The 24,012-nt window shown below is 39.2% G+C and overlaps 3 protein-coding genes across 3 annotated transcripts; all 3 read left to right on the top strand.

Moving 5' to 3' along the window:
• Positions 1-4,732: 4,732 nt before the first annotated feature.
• espnlb (espin like b) lies at positions 4,733-7,392 on the top strand. The gene is made up of 3 exons (XM_067604723.1): positions 4,733-4,915; positions 5,788-6,143; positions 6,282-7,392. Exons 1-3 carry the CDS (start codon positions 4,754-4,756, stop codon positions 7,390-7,392), a joined length of 1,629 nt encoding a protein of 542 aa, XP_067460824.1. The 5' UTR covers positions 4,733-4,753.
• A 1,011-nt stretch (positions 7,393-8,403) lies between these two features.
• Positions 8,404-15,001, top strand: rab6bb (RAB6B, member RAS oncogene family b). The gene is made up of 8 exons (XM_067605828.1): positions 8,404-8,595; positions 10,485-10,543; positions 11,219-11,272; positions 11,739-11,844; positions 12,019-12,130; positions 12,293-12,386; positions 13,462-13,528; positions 13,918-15,001. The coding sequence occupies exons 1-8, from the start codon at positions 8,526-8,528 to the stop codon at positions 13,980-13,982; spliced, it is 627 nt and encodes a 208-aa protein (XP_067461929.1). The 5' UTR covers positions 8,404-8,525; the 3' UTR covers positions 13,983-15,001.
• Positions 15,002-17,026: 2,025 nt separating this feature from the next.
• On the top strand, positions 17,027-22,241 carry aire (autoimmune regulator). Its single transcript, XM_067604722.1, has 12 exons — positions 17,027-17,173; positions 17,505-17,679; positions 18,224-18,370; positions 18,631-18,846; positions 19,113-19,237; positions 19,371-19,492; positions 19,690-19,759; positions 20,099-20,209; positions 20,322-20,443; positions 21,029-21,107; positions 21,225-21,323; positions 22,038-22,241. The coding sequence occupies exons 1-12, from the start codon at positions 17,027-17,029 to the stop codon at positions 22,119-22,121; spliced, it is 1,497 nt and encodes a 498-aa protein (XP_067460823.1). The 3' UTR covers positions 22,122-22,241.
• The last annotated feature ends 1,771 nt before the right edge of the window (positions 22,242-24,012 follow it).

The following is a 24,012-nucleotide window of genomic DNA, read 5'->3' as shown; positions in this document are numbered from 1 at the left end:
CTTGTTTATAATATAAATGTTTTGACTTTTGACTTTTGTTGATACATTATATTTAAAGTGGTGACATCGTTCAGCCATCTGAGGCCGCCAGAAAGGGATCTCACTCTGATGTCCCAGATGAAGTCTATCAAGTCACTGAGGCAGGCCGGCTTCACTGCAGTCTTCACTGGACAAATGGTGAGCCAGCTACAGCCTTCAAGACAAAAAAGTAATCTGCAAAAGGTGCAAACAAATCACTTTGACAGCAATAAAGACAGCTGATATTGCCTTGAGGTTGCCAGTTTACATACAAGTGTGCCATACATGGATAACAGATTTTTTGTGTATTAAGTTTGTAACATACTCATAACTACAAAAACTGCATCATAATATGTTTTAAAGACCATATGCACCCATGCAGAGGTTTGTGGCTGATTAACCATTAGTCTCGCGATATCAGACATTCTACTGAAGTCTGGGGATTACTAAATGCATGGTAGTTGCTTGAATGGTGGCGAGAATGGCTGCTAACAAACCCTCACCCCTTACATTTTGTCAAGGACATGCCTTACTGGAAAAGATGTTCTCCCCCCATTCTCCTCTGTAGTGAATTGCATGTCACCGCCACAATATGAAGGGACACCCCAACGACTTTGGATTAGTTCGGCAATGCAGGTTTTTAAAAAAACTCTTTAAAATGGTTTCTGCCCAGTTTTAACAACAAAACCTGGGAGATTGTCCTCAGTCTCTATGAGCGAAGCATTTAGAGACTGACTTGTGAGTCTAATTACCATTTGCTAAGCACCGCCCCTAATAGTTACTGTTACTAATTACTATTAGTTACTGCTATGCCTGAGCTGTCCAGTCTAGCACAACATGTGCTGTATGCAGTTTACGGTACAATGAGAATTTAGTTAGTTTGTCGGCTAAAAAAGGAGTGTTGCTGGCAGATTTGTTTTTAGCTTTAGCAGGCTAGCTATTTAATGCTAACTCTGAGAAATGGTTGAGGACTAGAAGTTTTGATGTCTCCAGCAGTTTTAAAGCTAGAACCCTGCAAGAGATATGCTCCTGATGACTATATACATGATTTAGTATGAAAAGATTGCGGCTAGACTCATGTGTCTAAAGGCCAGTATTGTACAACAGTATTGTTATAATGTTTCACTTTAACAAGAAAAAGGGATTTGAGAATGAGGAATAACCGATAACTTTAGCAAACATAATGAAACCTTAGTATACCAAATTACTGCAGGGGAAACTTCCACAAATCAAATGAGAAGCAGGACAGAGCTACTATTGTTTTTTTTATGATAATTGTTATGACCCAGCTCATTATGGGAAAGGGAAGCAACATGAAACCAGATTTAGTTGGTAAAATACATTTATTTATTGACAAAGAACTTAGATTGTTGAATACGAAAACACAAGACAAATTACAAAGGAAAAGGGCCCGTGAGTGCTGTTCAAATCAATAACCAAATATAACCAAAAGAGGGCTCTTTAAACAAGCGCTACACCTATCTTTATCTAAAAGAAACCAAAACAAAAATAAAACCTCACTAACTCTTATTTGACCAAAAAGTCAAAACAGCACCCCTGCACCTAGTGTGTCTAAACATTGAAGATGCTCAGTGTGTGAGTTATCAGTAATCAGCAAAGACTTTATCTGGCCCAGTCCCCAGGTAATTAACTAGAACTTCAATTAATATTGAAATGGAACCTATACAGATTCAACACTTTTTAGTAAAGGCAGTTCGAAAGACACAGTGGTGAGCTGCTCACATCAAATCACAGGTGGCCTGACAAGCTGGCCAGACATTTATAGGTTCAATTCCCCAATCAAACCATCTGGATTGGAGCGCTGGACTAGGTGACGCACCAATCAGGATCACGGAAGAAGCCAGGAAGTGGGAGGAGCAGCTGAACTTTGGGACCATATAGGCTGCTTGACAGGCACAAAAAACACTAAAAGGGTTAATCACATACACATGAGGCAGGGGGTTGGTGGCAACAACACCAAAAACAAAAAAGCAAACAACAAAATAGCAACAACAACAAAAAACACAGCACAAAACCATCCAGGAAAGTCCAGCCCCATCCCATATATCCTTGTCTTAGAAGACTTTAGTTTTTTGGCCCATCATCAGTTCATCATTGGTCACAGTTCAGTGTCCCTTCATTAGTGTATTGTACGTTTCAACACAAAGCTGATCCAGGAAAGGCCTCCACAAGTTTATGAATTCCGGAACATTTGCTTTGAGTACAGATTTAGTTTTTTCATGCGGAAACACATTAAAGACTTTTCTATACCACATTGTGGCAGTAGGAGGAGTGTCCTTAATCCATTTAAACAGAGCACTTTTAGCAGGTAGATTCAACAAAAAGAGGCCTGGTTCTTTCTTAACTTCTTTGGCTATAGAATTCTAAAATTGTGAAATGTAGATAGAAAATTCTTCTAACACAATCAACAATTCCTTCTCCCATTTGAACTGAATATTGTCCATACAGAATGAGTTGACAGTGTACAACTATGTATAAAAAACAGAAATAAAATGTTTAGGGTTCTTTGGATCAAATGAAATGATTATATAGCACTGTATTTCAGAATATCAGATAATGGAAAAGTTTGTGTTTTGATAAAATGGCGAATTTGCAAATATCCAAAGAAATGCTCCTTAGGTAAATTAAACCCCCTGTAATTGAGAAAATGTCATGAGATTTCCTCCTACAATCTTGATACCTTTAGTTTTCCAGTACTCAAAGATTTAAGCCCCAAGGGCGGAGATAACATAAATGTAAATTCTTTTCTGTCTGTAAACTGAGTAATATTCTGCCAAGTTTTACAAGAATTATAAATCATTGAATTAGCCTTAATTTCTGTAGGGATATTCTGTGTAATATTCACAAGAACGCCCCAAGGCGAGAAGTATATGCATGCCCAGAAATGTATACAGAAGTCTGAGCTAAGGTATGAATGCAACCAGCCCCATAATGATCAGGCATGGCATGCCCAATTATAAAAGAAAATATTAGGCAGTCCCAGGCCACCCATTGTTGTCAAATTCTTTTCTTTTTAATCTCCATAGATCTTTAAGGTTCAGAGAAACTTTTATACCCAAATAAATTAATCCCAACCTAGTCAATCTGAACAGAAAGCCCCCTATGATTTTGACATCAGAGGTATTGCCAATTAATATGGCTTTAGATTTTTCCAAATTCATCTTATACCCCAATATTTGTACTAAACTCTTCTGAAATAGATAAGATGGCTGGAATTGATAATTCAAGTGATGACAGGAATAAGAGAATATCAACAGTGTAAAGGGCGATTTTTTGCAAAATGTTGCCTATTGTGACTCCTTTAACTTTAGTATGCAGCCTGATAGCTGCAGCCAGAGGTTCCAGAGCAATTGCGAATAATAGTGGACTAAGCAGGCAACCTTGTCTGGTGTCTGAAAGGTTCAGACTTTAGACCATTAGTAATTACTCTAGCCACTGGTGCATAATAAATTATTTGTATCCATCTCAAAAAATTATCTCCCTGCCCAAACTTCCTTAGGACGTTAAACAAATAACCCCATTCCTTCCTATTGAAGGCCTTATCGGCATCCAACGTTACAGCAAGGAACTTACTTCCTCTCTGCTTAGCAAACTGAATAATGTTAATAAGCCTTCTGACGTTGGATGCCGAGATTCAATTGTGGATAAATCCTGTTTGATCTGGATTTATGAGATTTGGTAGCAGACTTTCTAGTCTCTTGGCCAATACCTTAGATAATAATTTGCTATCAACCCCAATTAAGCTATCTGGGTGGTATAAGCCACATTCATCAGATACTTAGCCCTTTTAAGTATAACAGATATACTAGCCATATTAAGAGAAGGTGGTAAATGACCTTGATCAAAGGAATGTTGGTACTCTGAGCAAAATCCATCCAGGCCAGGTGCATTACCTCCCTTCAATGAATAAATAGCCTTTACAACTTCGACCTCTGTAACAAGCCTGCAGATGTTCTCCCTCTGGCCCTCTGGTCCCCAGACATACTGGCATGGTTCATTTCATCCAGGAAAGTATTCATTGTTTCATCTGAAGCAATACATTTGGAGGAGTACATTTTTTGGTAAAAATTCTTCAGAATTCTATTAATATTTTGAGATGTATTAGTATGTATTACCTGTACTGTCCTTAATGGATAGAATAATATTCATTTCCCTTCTCTCTTTGGCCAGGAGATGACCTGGCTTATTACCAAATTCGTAAAATCTATGCTTAGCATAAAACATTGAGGTTTCAGCCTTCCTAGTAATCATTAAATCTAAAGCAGCACACGCTGCAGAGCTACTATTGTTAATATGATAATGCTAGGTTAGGTAGCAAGCCAGTTAACTGAGCATGCTTAAATTGGCAGCTTACATTAGAACAGACAAACACACTGTTCTAATTAATTCCTGACAATCTTGCTCTTGTGTTTTTGGTTTTTAAAAAATGGCTTAAAAGGCCTCTGCTCAGGCTGTAATTGGGTGGAGCTTCATTTGCATCATTCTGCCTCATTTTGTCATGACCTTTAGGTGCCAATAGTGTTTGGGTTATGATATTAGCATAGCTGATAATCATTCATGTAATCCTTCAGAGGACATAAAGAGTATTAGAAAATTGTAAGCCTTATGGGGTTTGTATGATATGATTATCAAGTTATTCTTGCATGGTGCAGAGCTCAGCATTGACTGGCTGTCTTACATTGTTGAATGCTGACAGAGGCTTGACAGTGAGGAGATGTTGGAGGAGGTACCAATCGTCGATGTGATCCTAGCTGACATCGATTCCCTGGTGCCCACTCACGATGAAGCTGGTCGCCCCATAGCAGAGTGGAAACGACAGGTGATGGTGCGGCAGCTGCAGGTCAGACTGCAGGATGAGGAGGAACAAAGGAGACAGGTACTCCTCAGCTATACATTTGTACTGTACATGCAAGAAAGCACTACAACCTGATAGGTGTAACATATGTATGAATAAGCACAAATTGATTTGTATGATCATCTTTGGCAGGATTAGAAGAGGAAGATACAGTCTAAATCACAGTGGAGAGCTTGTATATGTTTTAAAATATTTTTAATTTAAAAAGTCTCCAACATAACATAAAAACAAGACTATGAGTATACAGCCATGCTAGAGGCTCTGTACTTAGGCACAGTGGGGCTTATAGGTAAATGCTAACATCAGCTAACATGCTCATTATTATAATGTTAACATACTAATTCTTTGCAGGTACAATGTCTATTATGTTCACCTTAGTTAGGTGAGTTAACATTTGCTAATTAGCACTAATTAGCTCAAAGTAATGATAATTACCTGAGGCTGATGGGAGTGTCATTACTTTTGCAAGTATTTAGTCATAAACTAAAGTATTAAATTTCACCTGGTACTAGAGGATAACTCAGGTGATCACAAGTTATTACAATTCATCCTGAGGGGCAATTTCACTAAAAACCGAAACTGTGCACCATCATGATGGTGCTGGAGGAAAAATCACTTAATTCTTCCACTGGGAGCCGTGAATGTGTATACAACATTTCAACTAACTGGCTGACAGTGTCAAATTGACATCCACAGAGCCACACAGCAAGCATGGTTAAAAATGTGCATGTGGTAGTGAATCAAAACAGAAAGTAGTGATACTGTAAAGGAAACCTGCTTCCTTCTACAAGACATACTTTTTTTTGCAAAAACATGATGCTCTGGCCTAGATGATTTTGTCCAAATGAAACGTTTCAGGCCTGTTCACTACAATCTACTTTTCCCTCTAACAGGACATGCCTAATGGCTACACAGATGTGGATGAATGGAAGTACTCCCAAGCCCATAATGCAGTCTTGGGGCCCTTTGGTGAGCTCCTAACAGAAGATGACCTGGTGTACCTGCATCAACAAATCGAGAACGTGTCACTGCAGAAGCGCTACCAGGCCTATGAGCTGGAGCTGACCAGGCTGACCGAAGAACTGAGAGCGATTTTACCTGATCCTATTGTAAACATTTCCCTTAACAAAGATGTCCTACAGCAGATGGATGCAGAAGGTCGTCTGACCCTGCCAGTGTGGTGCAGTCGTGTCTCAGAGATTGTCAAGAGTATGTCAGTGCTGGTGGCTAATCTGAACCAAACCACAGAGCAAAGAGCTGAGAGGAGCATAGTGGAAGGCATGATGGACGGGATGAAGGGGGTAAGGGATAGCTTAGGAATTGACCTGAGCCAGGGTTTGGTGCAACAGGGCCAAGAGATGGTGCCAGTACACGGGGAGACCTCTAGTGGATGTCGGATACCTCACATAGGGATGGCGTCGGCTTTTAGCCATCGTTTGGAGAGCAACAGCTACAGCAAAACACGGAGAGAAAGGGTGGAGAGGGAGATCCAACAGTCTGGGGTGTCAGTCAGAAACCTCAGATCCAACTTTGAACGTCAGATTGGAAGTATTTATCCCTTTGCTGGAATTGTGAAAGGAGGCCAGGGGTTCAAGAACCAATTAGTGGTCGGAGCTTCAGGAATAAACAACCAGAATGCCAACACAGGCCTCAGCTGTGAGGTTAGCCACAATGATTCTCCTAAAAAACTTGTACCTGTGATGGAGACTACCAGCTTAAGGAAGGAGCGTATTGTAGTGCTGTTCCTGAGCCACTGGAAGAAGTCTGCTTATGCTATTTCAGTGAGAGCAGCGAGGCAAAGACAGGGACAGGAGGCAGTGACAGCAGCACCGCCTCAACAGAGGATCACCTCCATGTTTCAGTTCTGCCAACAGCGAGGTGCTGTGGACAAGATGCTAAACTCTTGGAGGAATAAACTAGAACTCAAAGATGCACAAACATCTTGTTTGTCCTCCTCTAACACCTCGCAAAATCCTTCTCCTCAGGTAACCTACTCCCCAGAGCAATTCCTGCCAGATGTGGATGGTGTTGCAATGACCCATGATAACTTGACCCTTGATCTATTCATGCTGGGATACTTCCACATCTTAGAGCAAGAATTGTCGTCTGAGGAGAGGAAGATGAGGCATCTCCTCTGCTTTGAAGTTTTTGACCATGTCGGCAGTTACCCGTGGGAGAAGGTGCGGGACTTCCACAAGGCTGTTCTCCAGGAAATCCAGGCCGGGAGGCGACAGTGGAGTGATGGCTTCGAGGACATCAAAGTTCACTTTTTTGGGGACTCGAAACTGTGCCGCTGTCCACCATCATCATCGCCATCATCACTGTTGCCAGATTCCAGACTTGTACCTAAGGTTATAGTTCAAACTGCTACTCCAGATGAGGGTTGTAGTGACACAGACGTTGCCTGTTTCAACAATGAAGACATTTGTAAATATATTGACCGCAGCTTTGCTTTCTGGAAAGAGAAGGAGGCAGAGCTGTTTGACTTTGAACATTAGTCTTAATGTTAAATTTGACATTTTTGCAGAAAATGATGACATGTTGGTGTGCTTAGTTTGGCAAATGGACAGGAGCTGAATAAAATTTTGTTGAGAATGCATTATTGATGTAGAATTATTGCAAAATGAATTGATAGTTATTTTCAAAAAGGTTTTGTCTTTTTCAAATTCCACTCATCACCACACAAAAACCTCTAACTTATGCATTTGATCTTTTAATACCCTAAACTCATGTCTGCCCACACACACCCTTCCCCAGGTCTCGAGGTGCACAAGAGAGGCCTGTGCGTAGCTTCAGTGACCAGAAAGGATTTTTTTCGTAATCTGAGAGCAGGGTCACAGAAAAGATGAAAATCTCAGAGGATTCTTGTGGTTTGTTTACACCCCAGTATGAGCAGTAAAATGTACTTCAAGTATCAAAAATAAAAATACTCTTTCAGGTTTATATTAGTTATATTACTACATTAACAGACTATTATTATTATTGATAAACCTATAAGTAGTATTGTCATGTTGCAGTTGGTCAAGGAACAATTGTGTTTTGTTGATCGACAATTTGATCGAACAATTAAACTAACAATAATTTCAGCTCCAATTTTGAACTACTTCATATGTGGGAATTTTCATCTATAACAATGTATTTTACTTTGGAAGATGATGATATATCTTACAGGAAATATTTTAATCTATAAAGTAACTACAGCAAACAAATGTTCAAACAAATGTATTGGAATGCAGTTAAGTAGAAGAATAAAGTAGCATAAAATGAAAATTCTCAAGTACAAATACCTCAAAATTGTAAATATGTCAGTAAATGTACTTCGTTATTTCCACCACTGAGTTTACCTTTTTAAACATTTTGTTTGCCTCAACGAAACATTCATATATTTTTTATTAGCGAATATCTATATCATAAAAAAACAGAATTTAGTTTCAGGTCCAATAGAAAGGTGAAGGATTGAAATAGGTGAGGTCGCGCAGGCGCAGAAGCTCCATAAATTGACAGGAGGACGCTGAGCTGCATTCCCATCAGTCTGTGAGGAGAAGAGGATCCCCTGCGCACCCACAACGGAGGAGCCGCCGACCGATAAGAACATATAAAATAATCCAAGTTGAGCTCTTTATCTGCGACCATGTCAGCTGGAGGAGATTTGGGGAACCCCCTGAGGAAATTTAAACTCGTATTTTTGGGAGAGCAGAGCGGTGAGTCAGAGCTTGGGGAGGTTTAGTTATCCTCCTCCGATGCCAAACATGCGTATATGTTGAAGGCCATGTATGTAATCTTTGTTGATTTTGAAAGTTTCAACTGAATCCAGAGGATGTGCTGGCTGGCTTTGGGTTATTTGACGCCCACGTAGCTCTTGGCACAATCTGTGGCTGAAAATTTGATTAACCGAGGGAGAAAAAAAACAGAAAAGGAAAAAAAACCCCGCATATATATAAATTGCACCCTCGGATTAAACATAATGACCATTATGATCAATCAAAAATGAATGCTCATTGTAACACATATCCTTTTATCGCATATTGCCATAATTCGCATCATAGCAGGCGATATGAATTCGGATGTTTTGATGTGCTGCAGTGACCGACAAATAATGCTCAGCCTGCCCTCAGAAAACGCGTTTATAACACTTACATCGCTCATTTCTGACACGAACAATCCTTTATTTCATTACATGACAGTGTCTCTTGTCTTTTTTCCACCACTCGTTTTCTCTTTTTTTCGTGAGAGAAGATAATAAACAGTCCCCCATGTGTCAGTTCGGGACACACCCTAGGCTGGCGATGTCTGTAGCATTTCTGAACCTCGCAGTCTCCGGTTCGGTCCCATAAATAATCAAATAAAAACGTCTTGACAGCGCCATAACATTATACTATATATTCAATAATCCATCTATTCTTTGTGGGAATGGCTGTGTTTGTGGTTTGATGTGATGGCACAAATTCAGGAGGTGCTGATCGATAATGGTTTAGCGCTGTAAAGCAGCCTGAATACGTGTTCAGACATCAGACATCCAGAGTGGCAGCAGAGGATCCCATATCCCGTAAAATACAACCGCAAAGAGCAGAATGCACATAATTAGGGTCTAATGTGACAAACTGGTGCTTGTGTCTTACATTGTGATGCTTGTGTGTGCGTGCGTGTGTGAGTGTGTGTGTGTGTGTGTGTGTGTGTGTGTTTGTGAGAAGGCTGTGTGTTGGCTCAGTGAAAGCCTCCCTGTGTGTGTTTGTGTGGCCTGTACTGCAATGTTGCTGTCCATGGTGCTGAATCGAGGCCTGTTGGTGGCCACTGCCCATCGCTGGCTTCAGAACTACTGCTGTCTGCACGAGAGCTCGGGGCCTGTCTGTCCTCACAAGTCCTGTCCTCACCTGTGTTGTAGATCTGATATAAAATGGTGCTAAAGATGGTGCTGGGTGGGAAGTAAATAAAAAATGGGGCTTGCTGCTGTAGACTCACCTTGATACTCTGAGAAGTCACCAATCCGGCTTATTGAAAACTGCTGAATATCTCAAATCATCATGTATTTTATGTCTGTCTTGCTGAATAATGGATCATTTTTGGACCAGACCTCTGTTTTCTCAGTTGTGCAGTGAGAGCATTTTTCTTACTCATGCTCCCAAGAATAAAGGAGGATTGATTACTTGATCAATAACACATTTAATGACTGAAATGATTCATTTGTTTAAATCAACCAGAACTCAAAATTCACTGATTTCAGGAGATGATTTGCTTTTCTTTTGTATCATTTGTATCATTTAAATATCTTTTGGGATTTGGGTGTTTTTTTTAGATGAAACAAGACATTTGAAGACATCACTGTGGATTTTTAGATCTTCATATTGATATTTTCCTTCATCTTTTTGATTTTGATTTGATTTTTGATCAGTTTGATAGTGATGTTTACAGCAGCAGTGGACGAATGTTGGATAGCATGATCTTGTCTGTTCTTTACTGTCATTCTGTGACACATATGTATATACCGTATCATTATGTTGAATTAACATATGATTGTTTATTTGTGTGTTTGGAGATTGTCTAACAATCTGAACTAAAACTAATTAATCAACATCTGTGTGCTCTGTTCCAGTGGGGAAAACATCTCTCATCACTAGATTCATGTATGACAGTTTCGACAACACATATCAGGTGAGACTCAGACCAGATCCAGAACCCAAAAAAATCAGAAGACATAAAGATATTTAGAATAATGTAATGTATGAATACAAATATATTCAATAAATGTGCTTGAGAAGCAATGGGGGAGTCTCTATTACCACTTGTCCTTGATTGAAGCCATATTTTATTAAAACTCGACTGTCTCCAATGTCTGAATAAAAGGAATAATGAGATTAATCACACTGTACAACATGTTAAGCCTTCTATGGTATAATAGTGACTGATTAACAACTGAATAATGTTACAATGAGTGTTTTTGGGCCAAAAATTACAGTCAGGGTCCATGTAAAACACGTTTGCATAAATGATGTCCTAATTCGAATGTTGTCAGCGCAAAAGAAGATGTTAGTATAGTGATATTAGGATCTTAAATAGAGAATATATATTATTCTTTCTCTTGCCTTTCGCAGTAGTTAGGTAACGAGTCTGACTGACTGAGCCCTGAGGGCAATACAAATGAAATTAGTTTTTCAGTCTGATTCAATTTCTGTGCTTATTGCCTTTTTTTTTTCTTAACAGCTTTTTAAATTTTTCATCTCTTAAACACTGATGGTAACAACTGATGGTGCAGAGAGACATTTAGCTTTTAAGGTCTGGACTCTACTGATTATTTTTTTCCCCTCTTTTATTGTTTCTCTACCACAGGCGACCATTGGAATTGACTTCCTATCAAAGACAATGTACCTGGAAGACCGAACAGTAGGGAGCCTTGATTGTCATTTAAAATCCTCATGTAGATTCACATGTAGAGATGAATTATAGTATACTTGTGTCTTTTTTGCTAGTCAAAATCCTGAGTAAGGAATGTCCCAATTTCAACCCTGTTTTGACTAATCCTTGATTTGATTTGCTTAATTACTGCTCTCTTCACAGCCTAACATGATTATCCAAAGGTTATTTCTGCTAGTAATAGCTTGGTGCTCTGGCTTTTCTAGCCCTAAGAAGTCATAGCCTTTCCCTGGATCATCTACTTTAGCTAGTATTAATACTATTTCTTTGTCAGGATATTATACTCTCTCTCTGCCAGCCTGCACACAAGCTGATACTGGCTTATCCTTCTGGTAGTGTGTTTACAGGGCCTTACATCCGTATGTATGTGTGTGTGAGTGTGTAGTACGATATTGAAACAGATGGTGAAGGTGTGTGTTTTTGTGCACAAATGCAGGTAAGGCTGCAGCTGTGGGATACTGCAGGACAGGAGCGTTTCAGGAGCCTCATTCCTAGTTACATACGAGACTCTACAGTAGCTGTGGTCGTCTACGACATTACAAGTGAGCAGAAACCTGCTTGTATATGCATGAATGTATTGTATCTATGTATCCATGTATGTGCTGTGTTGATCTGTTTACCAGTTTTCTGCCTAAAATACAGTAAAAGTGCAGTAAAGAGGCACAAAATGGTTAAAAGAAAACACTGGATATAAAGTTAATGTCTGGCCTCTGCAGATGTGAACTCCTTCCAGCAGACCTGCAAATGGATTGATGATGTCAGGACAGAGAGAGGAAGTGATGTCATAATCATGCTAGTCGGTAACAAGACAGATCTGGAGGAGAAAAGGTGAGAATGTATAGACATACGGTGCATAGACATAGTTTATAGCTGACTGTAAGATATAGCTACAGTTAATGTGGTCTTGTTACAGTAAATGAAACAAGTCAGTCTAGAATAAATTAGCATTTTTAATGTCGAGATGCTGAGTCTGGCTCAATTTTCCTGTAGGCAAATCACGATCGAGGAAGGAGAGCAGAGAGCCAAAGAACTGAACGTCATGTTCATCGAGACCAGTGCCAAGACAGGCTGCAATGTCAAACAGGTGATTCCTGCAGTTTCACCATATTTCACGGCATTGTGGGCTTCAGTTGCTCTCAGATTCTCTGACATTTTTGTGTTTCTCCAAGGTGATTGAGCGACCAAAGTGAATCAATAAAATTTCTATCTCTAAATATGTGTAACAGTGATCACATCCAACCCAAGTTAGGTACATGTGTAGAACAAAAGTTGCATAAAAAGGACTCAACATTGCATGCTGACAAAGTGCAGAGCTGGAAAATGACTAAGTACATTTTTAAGATTTTTTTTGGCGTTTTTTGCCTCATTTGGCATCAGTCAAAGCTCTGACATTGCAATTATGGTAATGTAGTATACGTCCTAACTGCAGGCTGCAGGGGCGTCTTGTAACTAATCACAGTTACTCAAATACTGCACTTAAGTAAAAATTGGAGGTACTTGTACTTTACATAAGTATTTCCATGTAATTCCACATTATATTACTACTTATATTCCATTACAATTCAGAGGGAATATTGTACTGTTTACTCCACTACATTTATCTGACAGCTTAAGTTATTATTTATTTCACAGATGGAGATTTTACATTCAAAATGATGATTTGTTACAGATAGTTAAAATAAAATAGTTAAAATTAGTGGCACCTCTACCTATTCCAACTGTAAAGTGCTACTTACACATTATAATAATCAAATAATCTAATAAATAATTGTGTAAAACATTTTCCTGCATTGCATACTTTTACCTTTGATACTTTAAATACATTTTGTAGATAACACTGTCATACTTTTACTTGGTAGTATTGCTACTTTTACATAAGTAAAGTATCTGAATTCTTCCTTCACTGCTCAAAAATTTAATGATGCAACATTACGACATTCAAAGTCTGCATCAGGCAAACATGAACATGCAAAAAAAATGACAGCTCCACCTGCAATTAGGAGATCACATGATACAAAATTACACCCATCATAGATAAAACAATTTACTGTGTACATAAAACACACATGATATTCTGTAGTCTATACAGGACATATGAAATACATATTTTGCATTTTTTACTCTTGCTGTCCTCTCCCTCCTCTCTTCTCATCTTCTAGCTGTTTCGTCGGGTTGCAGCAGCCCTTCCTGGAATGGAAAGCTTGGACGATGCAAATCCTGAAGGCAGTATCCTTTACAGCCGCTGTGACTCACTGTGCCGAGAGCCAAACAGACGAGAAATAGGCAGCTTATTTTTAATCTCTTAGTGGTTGTTGGCACTAGTACAAACAGACAGCCCAGCCTACTGACTGTCTACTCAGGCATCAGCCAATTAATCTTTTTTGCTTAATAGAGAAGAAATGCACCAAGCCAGGATGGTTGTGTGGATGTACTGGTGCAGCACCACATAGTGGTTGTCTGGGAAGTGACACATGCTGAGAATGTGTGATAGAGCATGTTTAATAATTTATTGATAAAGGTGAATTAATTGACGCAAAAATATGAAATGAGATTTATGTTTTGTAGAATAGTCAGATCATAATATTTACCTTCTTCCTTAACCGAACAACTCCCAGTGATTGACATCAAGCTCGACAAACCAGCAGAGCCGACTGTCCCCGAAGGCGGGTGCTCATGTTAATGCAGAGCTGCGATTGGACAGCTCCCTTCACACCATAGGCTTGTTGTGTTGCTTACTACTGGTTAGCTTCCAGTTGACTTCTCTAATTGGATATAGCATCCGGGCCTTGTATCTGATTGGACAAATCAAATGTTATCTTTCAGTCTTGTTCAGTTGTAAAATATTGTATACTTTGTCAATATGTAACTGACTGGAGGAGAGAAGGGAAGAACCAAAAAAAAAACAAAAAACAAACAAACGTCGAAACGAAAACGAACAAAAAACAGTTTTGGAAAAATGAAAAAGGGAGAAAAATGGGACAACCAACGGAGTTCTTTTCGCTGTTATGTTTTGTATTTTTTATATATAAAAAGGGAAAGCACCAAAAACGATGCCTAAACATAGAAGGAGAAATAGTGTGGGGTGGTCAGCCATTTTTCTAAATGGCCGAACCATGTTTGAATGTCTGCAGCACGCATGCACGCTGATCTGATCTTTGACCTTTGACCTTTGGCCTGCCCTCCAGGGTCTTCCCGCTCTGGAAGGAGGTTGACTATCTTAGAATGTTTTATAGCATCTCTCTATAGCATCTCATGACGAACGTTATCTCATTTGATATTCCCACAAGGTTCAACTTCCAGTAGGTTCACCTAACAGTAGCTGTGAAAATGTGGCACTCTCTCTCTCTATGGGTTTAACTTTTATAGAACAAACTGTACTGTGGTTAAAAAAAAAGAAGTAATAAAAAGACAACTTACTCTCACAACTCCCCCTCCTTCCAACCACTCCTCTCCTTCTCCCCCCCTCTCCTTCTCTCCCTCTCTCCCTCTCTGCCTCCAATGTTCCCATCCCTCCATCCCGGTAATACACATATAACGATCCACTGTAATGCACTGCACTGTATATAATATGTAATATGTATGTTGTGAACGTCCCTCTGTAGAAGTGGTCCTTGTTCACCAGTATGAATAATGTAATAATGTTTAATGATTAATAAATTACAGATTAAAGGGCTTCACTCTCCTAACCATCAACATTTACCTGGTAGCAAAATGGTCTACTCTATTTAATGCTATCTTGCATTTTATCTCTGGTTTTACTGGTTTAATATAAAGAATGTTACTCCTCATACAAAGGTTTACATCCCTGTAGCATTTAAAAACCGAGAAACTGAAACAGAAAAAGGTTTTGGTTAGCTCCAGTTTGTGCCTCTCATGAATTAGAATTATACCTGAGTCACAGAGTTAAGCAATTTTCTGAAAAAAAAAAAAGCTCATTAATTTTTGAAAAACCCAGCAGGTTCACTGAACAACATTCACCGCTGTTCTGACGGATTTCTTCTTCTAACCATCTGGATAAAAATATTCCATCTGTTCCAAAAAACAACTAAAGTTGTCCTTGCTCTTTTTGTGAATTACAAGCAGAACACGTTCTTTTGTATTCAAATATAAAATACTGGAAAGTAACATAACTGCTAATATTTAAAATTTAATTTTGGTTCATTATTCATTGGCCAAGCTGCTTAAATATATTTCCTAAAACCTAAGAGAAGGCATACGCATGGAGTTGTTCCCCATATTATGCTGCTTTGTGATCCACCAAGGTGTCGATCAGTGTTATCAATTAGATCAATGAGGCATACATTTTACAGACATCTAACCAACACTAGAGCATAATGTGTTTCACACACATATAATACTATATGTTGAAATGCTCAGGCTAAAAAAAATGGTTAAAGGAATAGTTAAATATTTTGGATTTTCACTTTCTTGCCAAGAATTAATGTCTGTCCAAAATCCTGCAGTCTCAGTTGGTTGCTAAAAAGTCTCACAACCAAGAAATAGAAACAGTCTGTGCATAACTCTTGTAAAACCACAACTTGTTTTTAAACTCTGGCTTTTATATAGATTAAACAGATAAGATATAACTTTTTAATTAGTGAGCTTTAAAGGTGCTGGTAGGCAGATTTTCTTCAGTGTTTGTGTTAAACTAAGCTAACCATCTCCTGGCTCAGTGTTGAATGGACAGACATTAATTAGAGTGGTATCCATCGTCTTGTCTAACTCTTGGCAAGAAAGCTAATAAGCATATTTCCCAAAACTATTCTATTAAAATGCAAGACAGATATCTAAATCAAAAAGAGTGCTAACAACCGAGGTTGGCATAAAATGGGAATGCAGAGGCACTGCACTGTAGCTCATCTCTCCAGAAGTTATAAGTCAAAAAGCATAGGAACATAAAAGGGTCTATGTTCTGTACAAATCTAACATTGAGCCATTTTGAGGCAAAATATTCTTTGATTTGGGAACTCTGTGGTTCCTCATTGAACCCTTTACTTAATTAGAAAAAAGTGATACAGTTACAGCAATTCTCAGTTCCTGAGAGCATCGCAGTCATTCAATCAATCAATTGTTTACTGTGTTAATTTCCTCTTTTCTATTGTAAAGTTGTAATTATCACACCAATCCTGTGAGCTCCCTGTGGTGAGTCAGTGTCTGAAAACCTGATAGGTAAGGGGAAGTTGAGTTGGAAAGAACCTTTTAAGAAAAAAACTGTCACTGTGACGCTGCGTGTCAGTTCGCTTACACTCAGCTCTCCTGATGTAAGAGGACAGGTATTCCCCTGGACAGACACCACGTCATTTGATCCCCCCAGGGGTCAACAGACGGACAGAGGCAGTTAATACTGGACAGATGAACTCCACAGAGACAAGAGGTGTTGTGGTGGCCTCGCTTGGGTTTCCTCAAGTGTGAAACCTTCACTGTGTGTAGCTACAAGCCAGTGAAAATTATTAGCATCACAGCTGAACTCCACTTTTAGTATGACTTTGTGTGAATGTGAATGTGTTGGTGTGCTTCCGTTAAAAGCGGAATCACTGGATCATGTGAAACAAGATTTTTTACACACAAATGACTCAAGATATCCCACATACCCAGTCAATATAAAATGATGCACCTGTACAATATTTCCTTCTTTGTGAAGGACACACCTCTTCCGTCCAAAATACCACTTGTATGATCTCAGGTCCTCGTCTTTTTGGATCTCATTTACTCTCAAAGTGGATCATGTCCAGAGTGGAGGCTTTTAGAGACACAAACCTTCGCTCCCTGTTGAAGGAGTTACGTACCGACATTGCGATGGCTGTAGACGACCCTTTCCCTCTTGTCTATGGTTTGGCAGACAAAAACATCATCACTGAGCAACTGCTCAAGGTGAGTCACAGAAACACTTTGGAAATCTCAACTGAAGTAAGAACTTCGTGTTTGATCAGTTTAAGTTACTGTATGAAAATAGTTTTACTGATTTCTCATTTTTCTTTACAAGCATCCATACAAAACATTGAGGCAATGAAATCTTTTTAGTATGATCAGCTTCCTTCATTAATCCTTTGTAGCCCTCAAAGAAATGTATATTTTTATTATCAAGAACTGTGCCAACTGAAGGCAGTTTGCTCATCTCAGTATAACCCTGATATGCACAACATGGTTTTATTTGGATTTTTATATGAGTTATAAACCTCTTTCTGTTTGTGTGGATCTGTAGGACACTCGGGAGAAGGAGGGCAGAGAAGGGATCCACAAGGCCATGTACTCCCTCCTGTCCTGGGTCTTGGAACAGAGCAGATCCACCGTGCAGGCCTTCTGGAGCAACTTGACCAAAGACTACAACCTGGACAGCTACCCCAAGCTGCAGACGCTGCTCACTAACCTGCGTTCTAGTATGTGATGTTCAAGGACGTTTCATCAAAATATCTGTCAAACTTTTAAATGTCTTTCTGTTTAATCATTGACTGAACCGTATATAGCAGAACTTTACTCAAAACTTTGAGTAGTTTACTGCACATATTCCCTTTTTTTCAACCAAATCGACCAAAACAAACCTGCTTCTAAAGTCAAGTGAACCCAAACTTGACACATGAGTTTACTGTGAGATAAGCTCAAGAACGGACAATACAATACAAACAATTTCTGTTACTTTAAATATGTTACTTTTCTGAACAATCATGAATATTTAATTCAAATTGTTTCAAGCAGTCTGTAATTTGGTTGGGAAAAGAAACAAGCTTTTACAAGTTTTTGCTCCATCTTCCTTCTGTCAGCCTTGTTTAGATAGATCTTTTTTTAGCTTCAGCTTTTCAGCAGTAAAACCTTAACTCCATGGTTGTGCCCAAATGCAGACTAATCCATCTACAACTATTTAGGACATTCAGAATAATTTGTATGTTAAGTTGAATCTTTATTATTATGTATCATTGCTGATAGAAAGGGATGCTGCAGGTTCCCGAAGTGAGAAGAAATCCTCCGGAGGTCACAAAACACCTCACAGCAAGAAGAGGAGCCACGAGGACAGAGGGACAAACTCCAATGATCAACATACGCAGTATCATGCCAAGACAAGTGACGGACCAGGTTTTCTCTCATAATACATCTGCTTTGACTCTGCTTTCCAACAATATAGATTAAAAAACAGAAAGAAAAGAAAGAAAAAAGAAAATCAAATTTCACTTCCTGGTGGCCAATGAGAATGAAATTAAACTTTTTAACTATTTCTATTGGAGGCAGTGCAACAATTACTTTTACAAGCATGTGGTTGTCCATTCATGAACAAGTAGCCTGACCATCTGTAGAAAAAGAAGACAGTAAATTGTTTTTTTCTGTGTTTCCTCCAGGAAGTAAAGTGAAGCTGTACAGAGTGAAGAGTGAAGCTCCAGCCCTGCAGTTACCATCTGGAAATAGTAATTACAAATCGAACCAAAATTCTGCCTCAGGTGCGGCAATTTCTTCCTCAGTCCAGCGAGGAGTCACCCTGTCATCCTCCAGTGAGCCGCCAGTCAGCCATGAATCCAGAGAGAAGATCCATATCAAGCAGGTGTTTGGATCAGATGGTAAGCCACTGGCTTAATATCTGCATTCCTGAGTCTGTGGTCACAAACTTTGATAAAACTGAATATGATTTTTTTTAATTAAACACTATTGAAACACTAACTGAGAAAAAACAAGCTGTATTTCTTTGTTAAATTGTTAAATTTGGCCAAAAACAGACCTGAGAAGTGCCACTGTATTGACATTTTTTTTCTCAGCACTGAATATTCGGGTATAATAGCGATTACTCTTCATGCAAATTCCTTTAAAAATCTTTGTCATTCTTCAGGGGATACCAGAAAGTGCATTAAAGTTGGAGGGGAGGTTTATTCATGTGGTACATCAGAAGACATGAATGGAGCACCCAAAGCTGCCAGGACCACATTTCGCCACAAGGGGGAGACAAACACAGAGGTAGAGGTCCCAGCATCCACTCAATCCTAACCATAGTCACATAGCTTATGTCTGACTTTGTGTATTTGTTTTCGTATATCATATGTACTGTATATGTATGTGTGTGTGTGTGTGTGTGTGTGTGTGTGTGTAGGTTCACTATAATGATGACGAGTGTGCGGTGTGTAAGGATGGAGGGGAGTTGATATGTTGTGATGGTTGTCCTCAAGCTTTTCATCTGACCTGCCTGGACCCTCCACTCATATCTATACCAAGGTGCCAAATCCAAAGATCTATCTATCTATCTATCTATCTATCTATCTATCTATCTATCTATCTATCTATCTATCTATCTATCTATCTGCATTGTATCTGTCTCAATATATTACAGTTTGTGGGTTTAAGGGTGTCTTTTTTCACCTCTTGCTCTGAAAAAAAGCTTCAATGTCACATGAAGTTTTTTTAATCTGCAGTGGCTCATGGCAGTGTGAGTGGTGCCGTGGCAACGTAGTGAAAAAAGAGAGAGCCCAACAGCCTTTACAAGTAAGTATCTGGAGGAAAATCAATAGTAAGAACATTTTAATAGACTGAACATATTGACAAATCTTTTTTAATAAATGTATTGTTAGATTATAATTGGTATTTTGATCATAGTGATTGATTCATGACTTAATGAGTGTCTATGGATCATCTGCTTCCTGAAAAACCCCTCGCATTTCCAGTAATTGTCATGTTTTCAGTATAAATGATGGCTGATGTTTCACGGTTGTGCAATAAAATTTCATCAGTCCTGCCTTCTGTATAACTTCTGTAGGGTCTTAGATGACATTGATGCTCTACAAGTTTTAATATTGACCATAATTATAATATTTTATATGACAGCCACTCATTCCTCAGCCTCAGCAGACAAACACGAGCTCCAGTAACTCCATCATAGACGTCTCCTTCTTCTCCTCACTGTCGTCCTCTTCTCTCACCAGTGGCAGAAACCAGGTAGACTTCATTTTGCCATCAATTCTGTTTGAATGACATCCTCTCCCTCAGTTATTTCTACTCTTTTTTTTTTATTGTTTTGTCTGCTAAAATGTATAAAACGTGTTGCCAGTGCTCAGGTGGAGAGCTGGTCAGCGTGAGGGAGGTATGTGCTGTTTGTCACCTTGGAGGAGTAGACCTGACTCACTGCCTCCAGTGTTTGAAGTGCTACCATGTACACTGCCACTTCTCCAAGTAAGACATCTACTTATCTCAAACCCTAATTTTAGCCTCAATGTCTATACATCACAAAATGTGAACGTACTTCCCTCCTGGCAAAGAACTTCCTGTGGATTGCTCTTGATGTTAGTATTGATCAACAATGTGCACTAAGGGTGTGTGCTTACGACGACCATTATCCAGCTAATGGTGCCTAATGGACTTTAAATGGACCGCCTGCAGCAGGGTATGCAGTATAATGTATATTGTAAATGAGGATCAATGACTTTTACCAAATGTTACCAGAGATACAGACGACAAATGAAAGCTCCATCTATTGTTGCACCATTTATTCAACCTTATTCCTGCATGCTTCTGTACAATAATTCATTTTATTAGAAATCATTACGTCAAATGTTTGCTGTTTTTTCAATGTTTTATAGGTGTCACATGATATAAAATGCTACATCCCACAGCAAGAATAATTAATTTAGGTTTGTCTCTCTAAGGGTCTGCATCTCTTCCTCTGTAATCTGTAAAAGTGTTTGGGGATCAGATATTGATTGACTGTAACATTATACACCACAGAAAAGACTCACTCACAGTGTTCCTGTTTGCTAGAGGGAGATCCATCTGCTGGTCCTGCTCCAGGCCCTGGGGAGGCTCTGCAGAGAAGGAGGCTGAATCCAGAGGTTTACAGGTGTGTCTGCACATGTGCACACAACAAATTTGAATAGATTATGTGTATATGATTGAGTTTTTACATCTCCTGTGTGTGTTTGTTTGTGTGTGTGTGTGTGTGTGTGTGTTCTTTCAGCTCGCCCCGGTGGTTCAAAACACACACAGTCACGAACAGAGCTCCTCCATCGCTGAGCCCATCTTCCATAAAGATGACCTGGACTCCATCCTGGGAGATGTGAGTGGGGCTCAGTTACATACCGCAGATGTCAATGTGATCTAAATGAAGCATGTCGGACACAAGATGACTGCACTTCTTATCACATAGATCGAGATGAGTTGTCATGGTGAAATGCAGCGTAGAGGACAAAACAAGTGATGGGGGGCGATATGTCATTGTGTTATTTTTTGTGATGCAGTCTAGTTTGTCTTTTCTGCAAGTGATGTTTAACTTCACCGTATTGTAGTGTATGTTTGTATTTATTTTGTATGTGCTATGTGTGTTTCACAGCACGTTGGTACTGGTTGTGAAAAGGATTTTGCCGTCAAAGAACGAGAAACTCTCAACGAGGTGGACATTTATGATTATAAGGATCTTTATACTTTCATTTGCAAATGTTAAATACATAACATGAAGTAAGATAGAAATATTACTTCTACTTATTACTGGGCTGCACTTTTCAGTTGACTTCTGCTGAATTTACACAGAGGAAATGTTAGTGTCCTGACAGAATAGCCAAAAAAATGAAGATTCTCTCCAAAATTGAATACATAATCTCAGATCACTTGATAACTGCAGTAATAAACTACTAAAGATTGTTGTTATATGATATCATTGTTGTACATGACATCACACGCATGTTTACCAAATGATGTCACCAAGGGCTCGGCCTTTTGTGTCAACTGTGTGCGTGCATGTGTGATTTTTTTTTTTCTGTTCTTTGTTCCTTAGCAGGCCTCCATCGATGGCATCTTGCAGTGGGCCTTCCACAACATCTCTCGGCCTCTTCCAGACTCTCAAGGATGCTACCAGTGATTGAAGATGGTGCCCGCATTCATGCATGAAGTAATATTGTAAAGTGACACTGATGAAATGAACAGAGCTAATTAAAGTGATTCTAGTGGGGATTGTTTGCTTGTTTTCTGCTTAACCTGAAGTAACCATCTAGTGGTTGATTTTAGATGAGACTTTTTATTATGTGTATTAATATTTTTGTATTTTGAGTGCAACTATTTCTCATTTTCAAACAACAGCTTTCAAATAAAGAGTACTGAGGTGGTTGTCAGTTCATGTACAAACAAGGAAGTCAAGAAGTCAATATTCACAGTCTCCATTTTGTCACAGAGGCTTTTACACTAAAATATACCTTTGTGGCACAAAAAGCAAAACTTGGATTGGTTTGAATTGAAATGAGTGAACTCATGCATACATGAGTAATATAAAATGTTCACTACTTCTTCCAGTTTCTTAGCTGCATTTCTAGCAGCACACAGGAGCAGTTTAGGGTGCACATACCTCAGTATCTCCAAATAAAAAAAAAACTATGTTTTTTGATTATATCAAGCAGTGTAAATTGTACTGTAATGCATGCCTGATTGACATGTTATGGACTAAACCTCCTGCCCTCTGTGCGGCGTGTATGTCGCCTCTCAGTTCCTATTGAGTCCAGTGCAACCAGCACTCCTGTGTTGGAATAATAGGCTACTAAATTTGTGTTAGTTTGTTATAAAACACAATTTTATTGAAGAATATGCACCATGTGAGCAATGTATAAACTAAAATAATAAATTGACATTCTGACACCATGCCCTCTACAAGACACAGTTGATATCATACTATGGTACAAATTTGCAATTAATCAGAACCAACTAATGCAGTGAACTTGGGGATTTTGGCGCCTGTGAGGGTCTGTGGCCTTGGGGCAACTGCCCACTTTGCCCAGTTGGTAATCCAGCCTTGCTGTAATGCTTGTGCCTACTTTTTATGAGGCTGCCTTTACATAACAAAGGACATTACAAAGGTGAAACAACTCCAGGTTTTTCTGTCACTTATACTCACACTAATCACCTGTTTTAAAAGAGGAAAACTTGTGTTTTGGGGCCATATTGTACAAGACATGGAGATTAATGTGTTTTTATGTGTGTGTGAATGTGTTTATACCTTCAGGGAAAGCGAAGTAAGACTATCTGGTTAACAGCTCAGATCAGAGCAGAGTTTGGCTGTAAACCCGCCATAAACACATGAATGTTGGACAAGATCAGTGTTTCATTCATGGCAAATAAACACACACATGCACATATGTTGAGTGATATAATAGAGACGATGCAAACTTCCACATGTGTACATGAAGACAGTTTTCTCGTTGTCTCTCTCTGTGCAGATCTGGTGAAGAATTCACATTCACACGTTAGCGCAGATGGTTTCAATACGATGAGGTATGCACACTGAGAAATGCCTCTGTTTAACAGGAATTCCTTGAAGACTATCACTTAGATGTGGAATGTTGTTTTTGTCATGGGATTCAGGAGTTTTAGCATGACTGCCAGAGGGATGGAGCTCCGCCAGGCAGCACACAGATTTTTCTCCCCTCGGTATTTGGTTGCCATGGCTCCCTGCTCCTACAGGCCCAAAACAGAGGATGTGAAACATGTTCGCTCCAGAGTGTGTATCCGTGCATGTGTGTGTGTGTGTGTGTGTGTGTGTGTGTGTGTGTGTGTGTGTCTGTCTGTGTGTGTGTGTGTGTCTCTGTGTGTGTGTGTTTATTTATGAATCCACTTTCTAAATGGCTCATGAAACATCCTGCATACTTGAGGGCTCTGTATCCTTGCAGAGGAAGCAACATCCCTGACAGAAAGACAAAACGTTCGCTTGGACACTTTTCTATAGGTATGAGGGAGAAAAAACAATCAAACAAATCATAAAGTAC

This window comes from Thunnus thynnus, chromosome 12 (genome assembly GCF_963924715.1).
Source record: "Thunnus thynnus chromosome 12, fThuThy2.1, whole genome shotgun sequence".
Lineage (NCBI taxonomy): Eukaryota > Metazoa > Chordata > Actinopteri > Scombriformes > Scombridae > Thunnus > Thunnus thynnus.
This window is presented reverse-complemented; position numbering and strand designations above follow the sequence as displayed.

Coding starts and splice junctions, on each gene's coding strand:
- espnlb (XM_067604723.1), top strand. CDS start 4,754: ATGTTGGAGGAGGTACCAATCGTCGATGTGATCCTAGCTGACATCGAT. Junction 4,916..5,787: donor AGGAGGAACAAAGGAGACAG/GTACTCCTCAGC, acceptor TCCCTCTAACAG/GACATGCCTAATGGCTACAC. Junction 6,144..6,281: donor AATCTGAACCAAACCACAGA/GCAAAGAGCTGA, acceptor GGAGACCTCTAG/TGGATGTCGGATACCTCACA.
- rab6bb (XM_067605828.1), top strand. CDS start 8,526: ATGTCAGCTGGAGGAGATTTGGGGAACCCCCTGAGGAAATTTAAACTC. Junction 11,845..12,018: donor GGTCGTCTACGACATTACAA/GTGAGCAGAAAC, acceptor TGGCCTCTGCAG/ATGTGAACTCCTTCCAGCAG. Junction 12,131..12,292: donor ACAGATCTGGAGGAGAAAAG/GTGAGAATGTAT, acceptor ATTTTCCTGTAG/GCAAATCACGATCGAGGAAG.
- aire (XM_067604722.1), top strand. CDS start 17,027: ATGTCCAGAGTGGAGGCTTTTAGAGACACAAACCTTCGCTCCCTGTTG. Junction 19,493..19,689: donor CCACTCATATCTATACCAAG/GTGCCAAATCCA, acceptor TTTAATCTGCAG/TGGCTCATGGCAGTGTGAGT. Junction 19,760..20,098: donor GAGCCCAACAGCCTTTACAA/GTAAGTATCTGG, acceptor TTTATATGACAG/CCACTCATTCCTCAGCCTCA.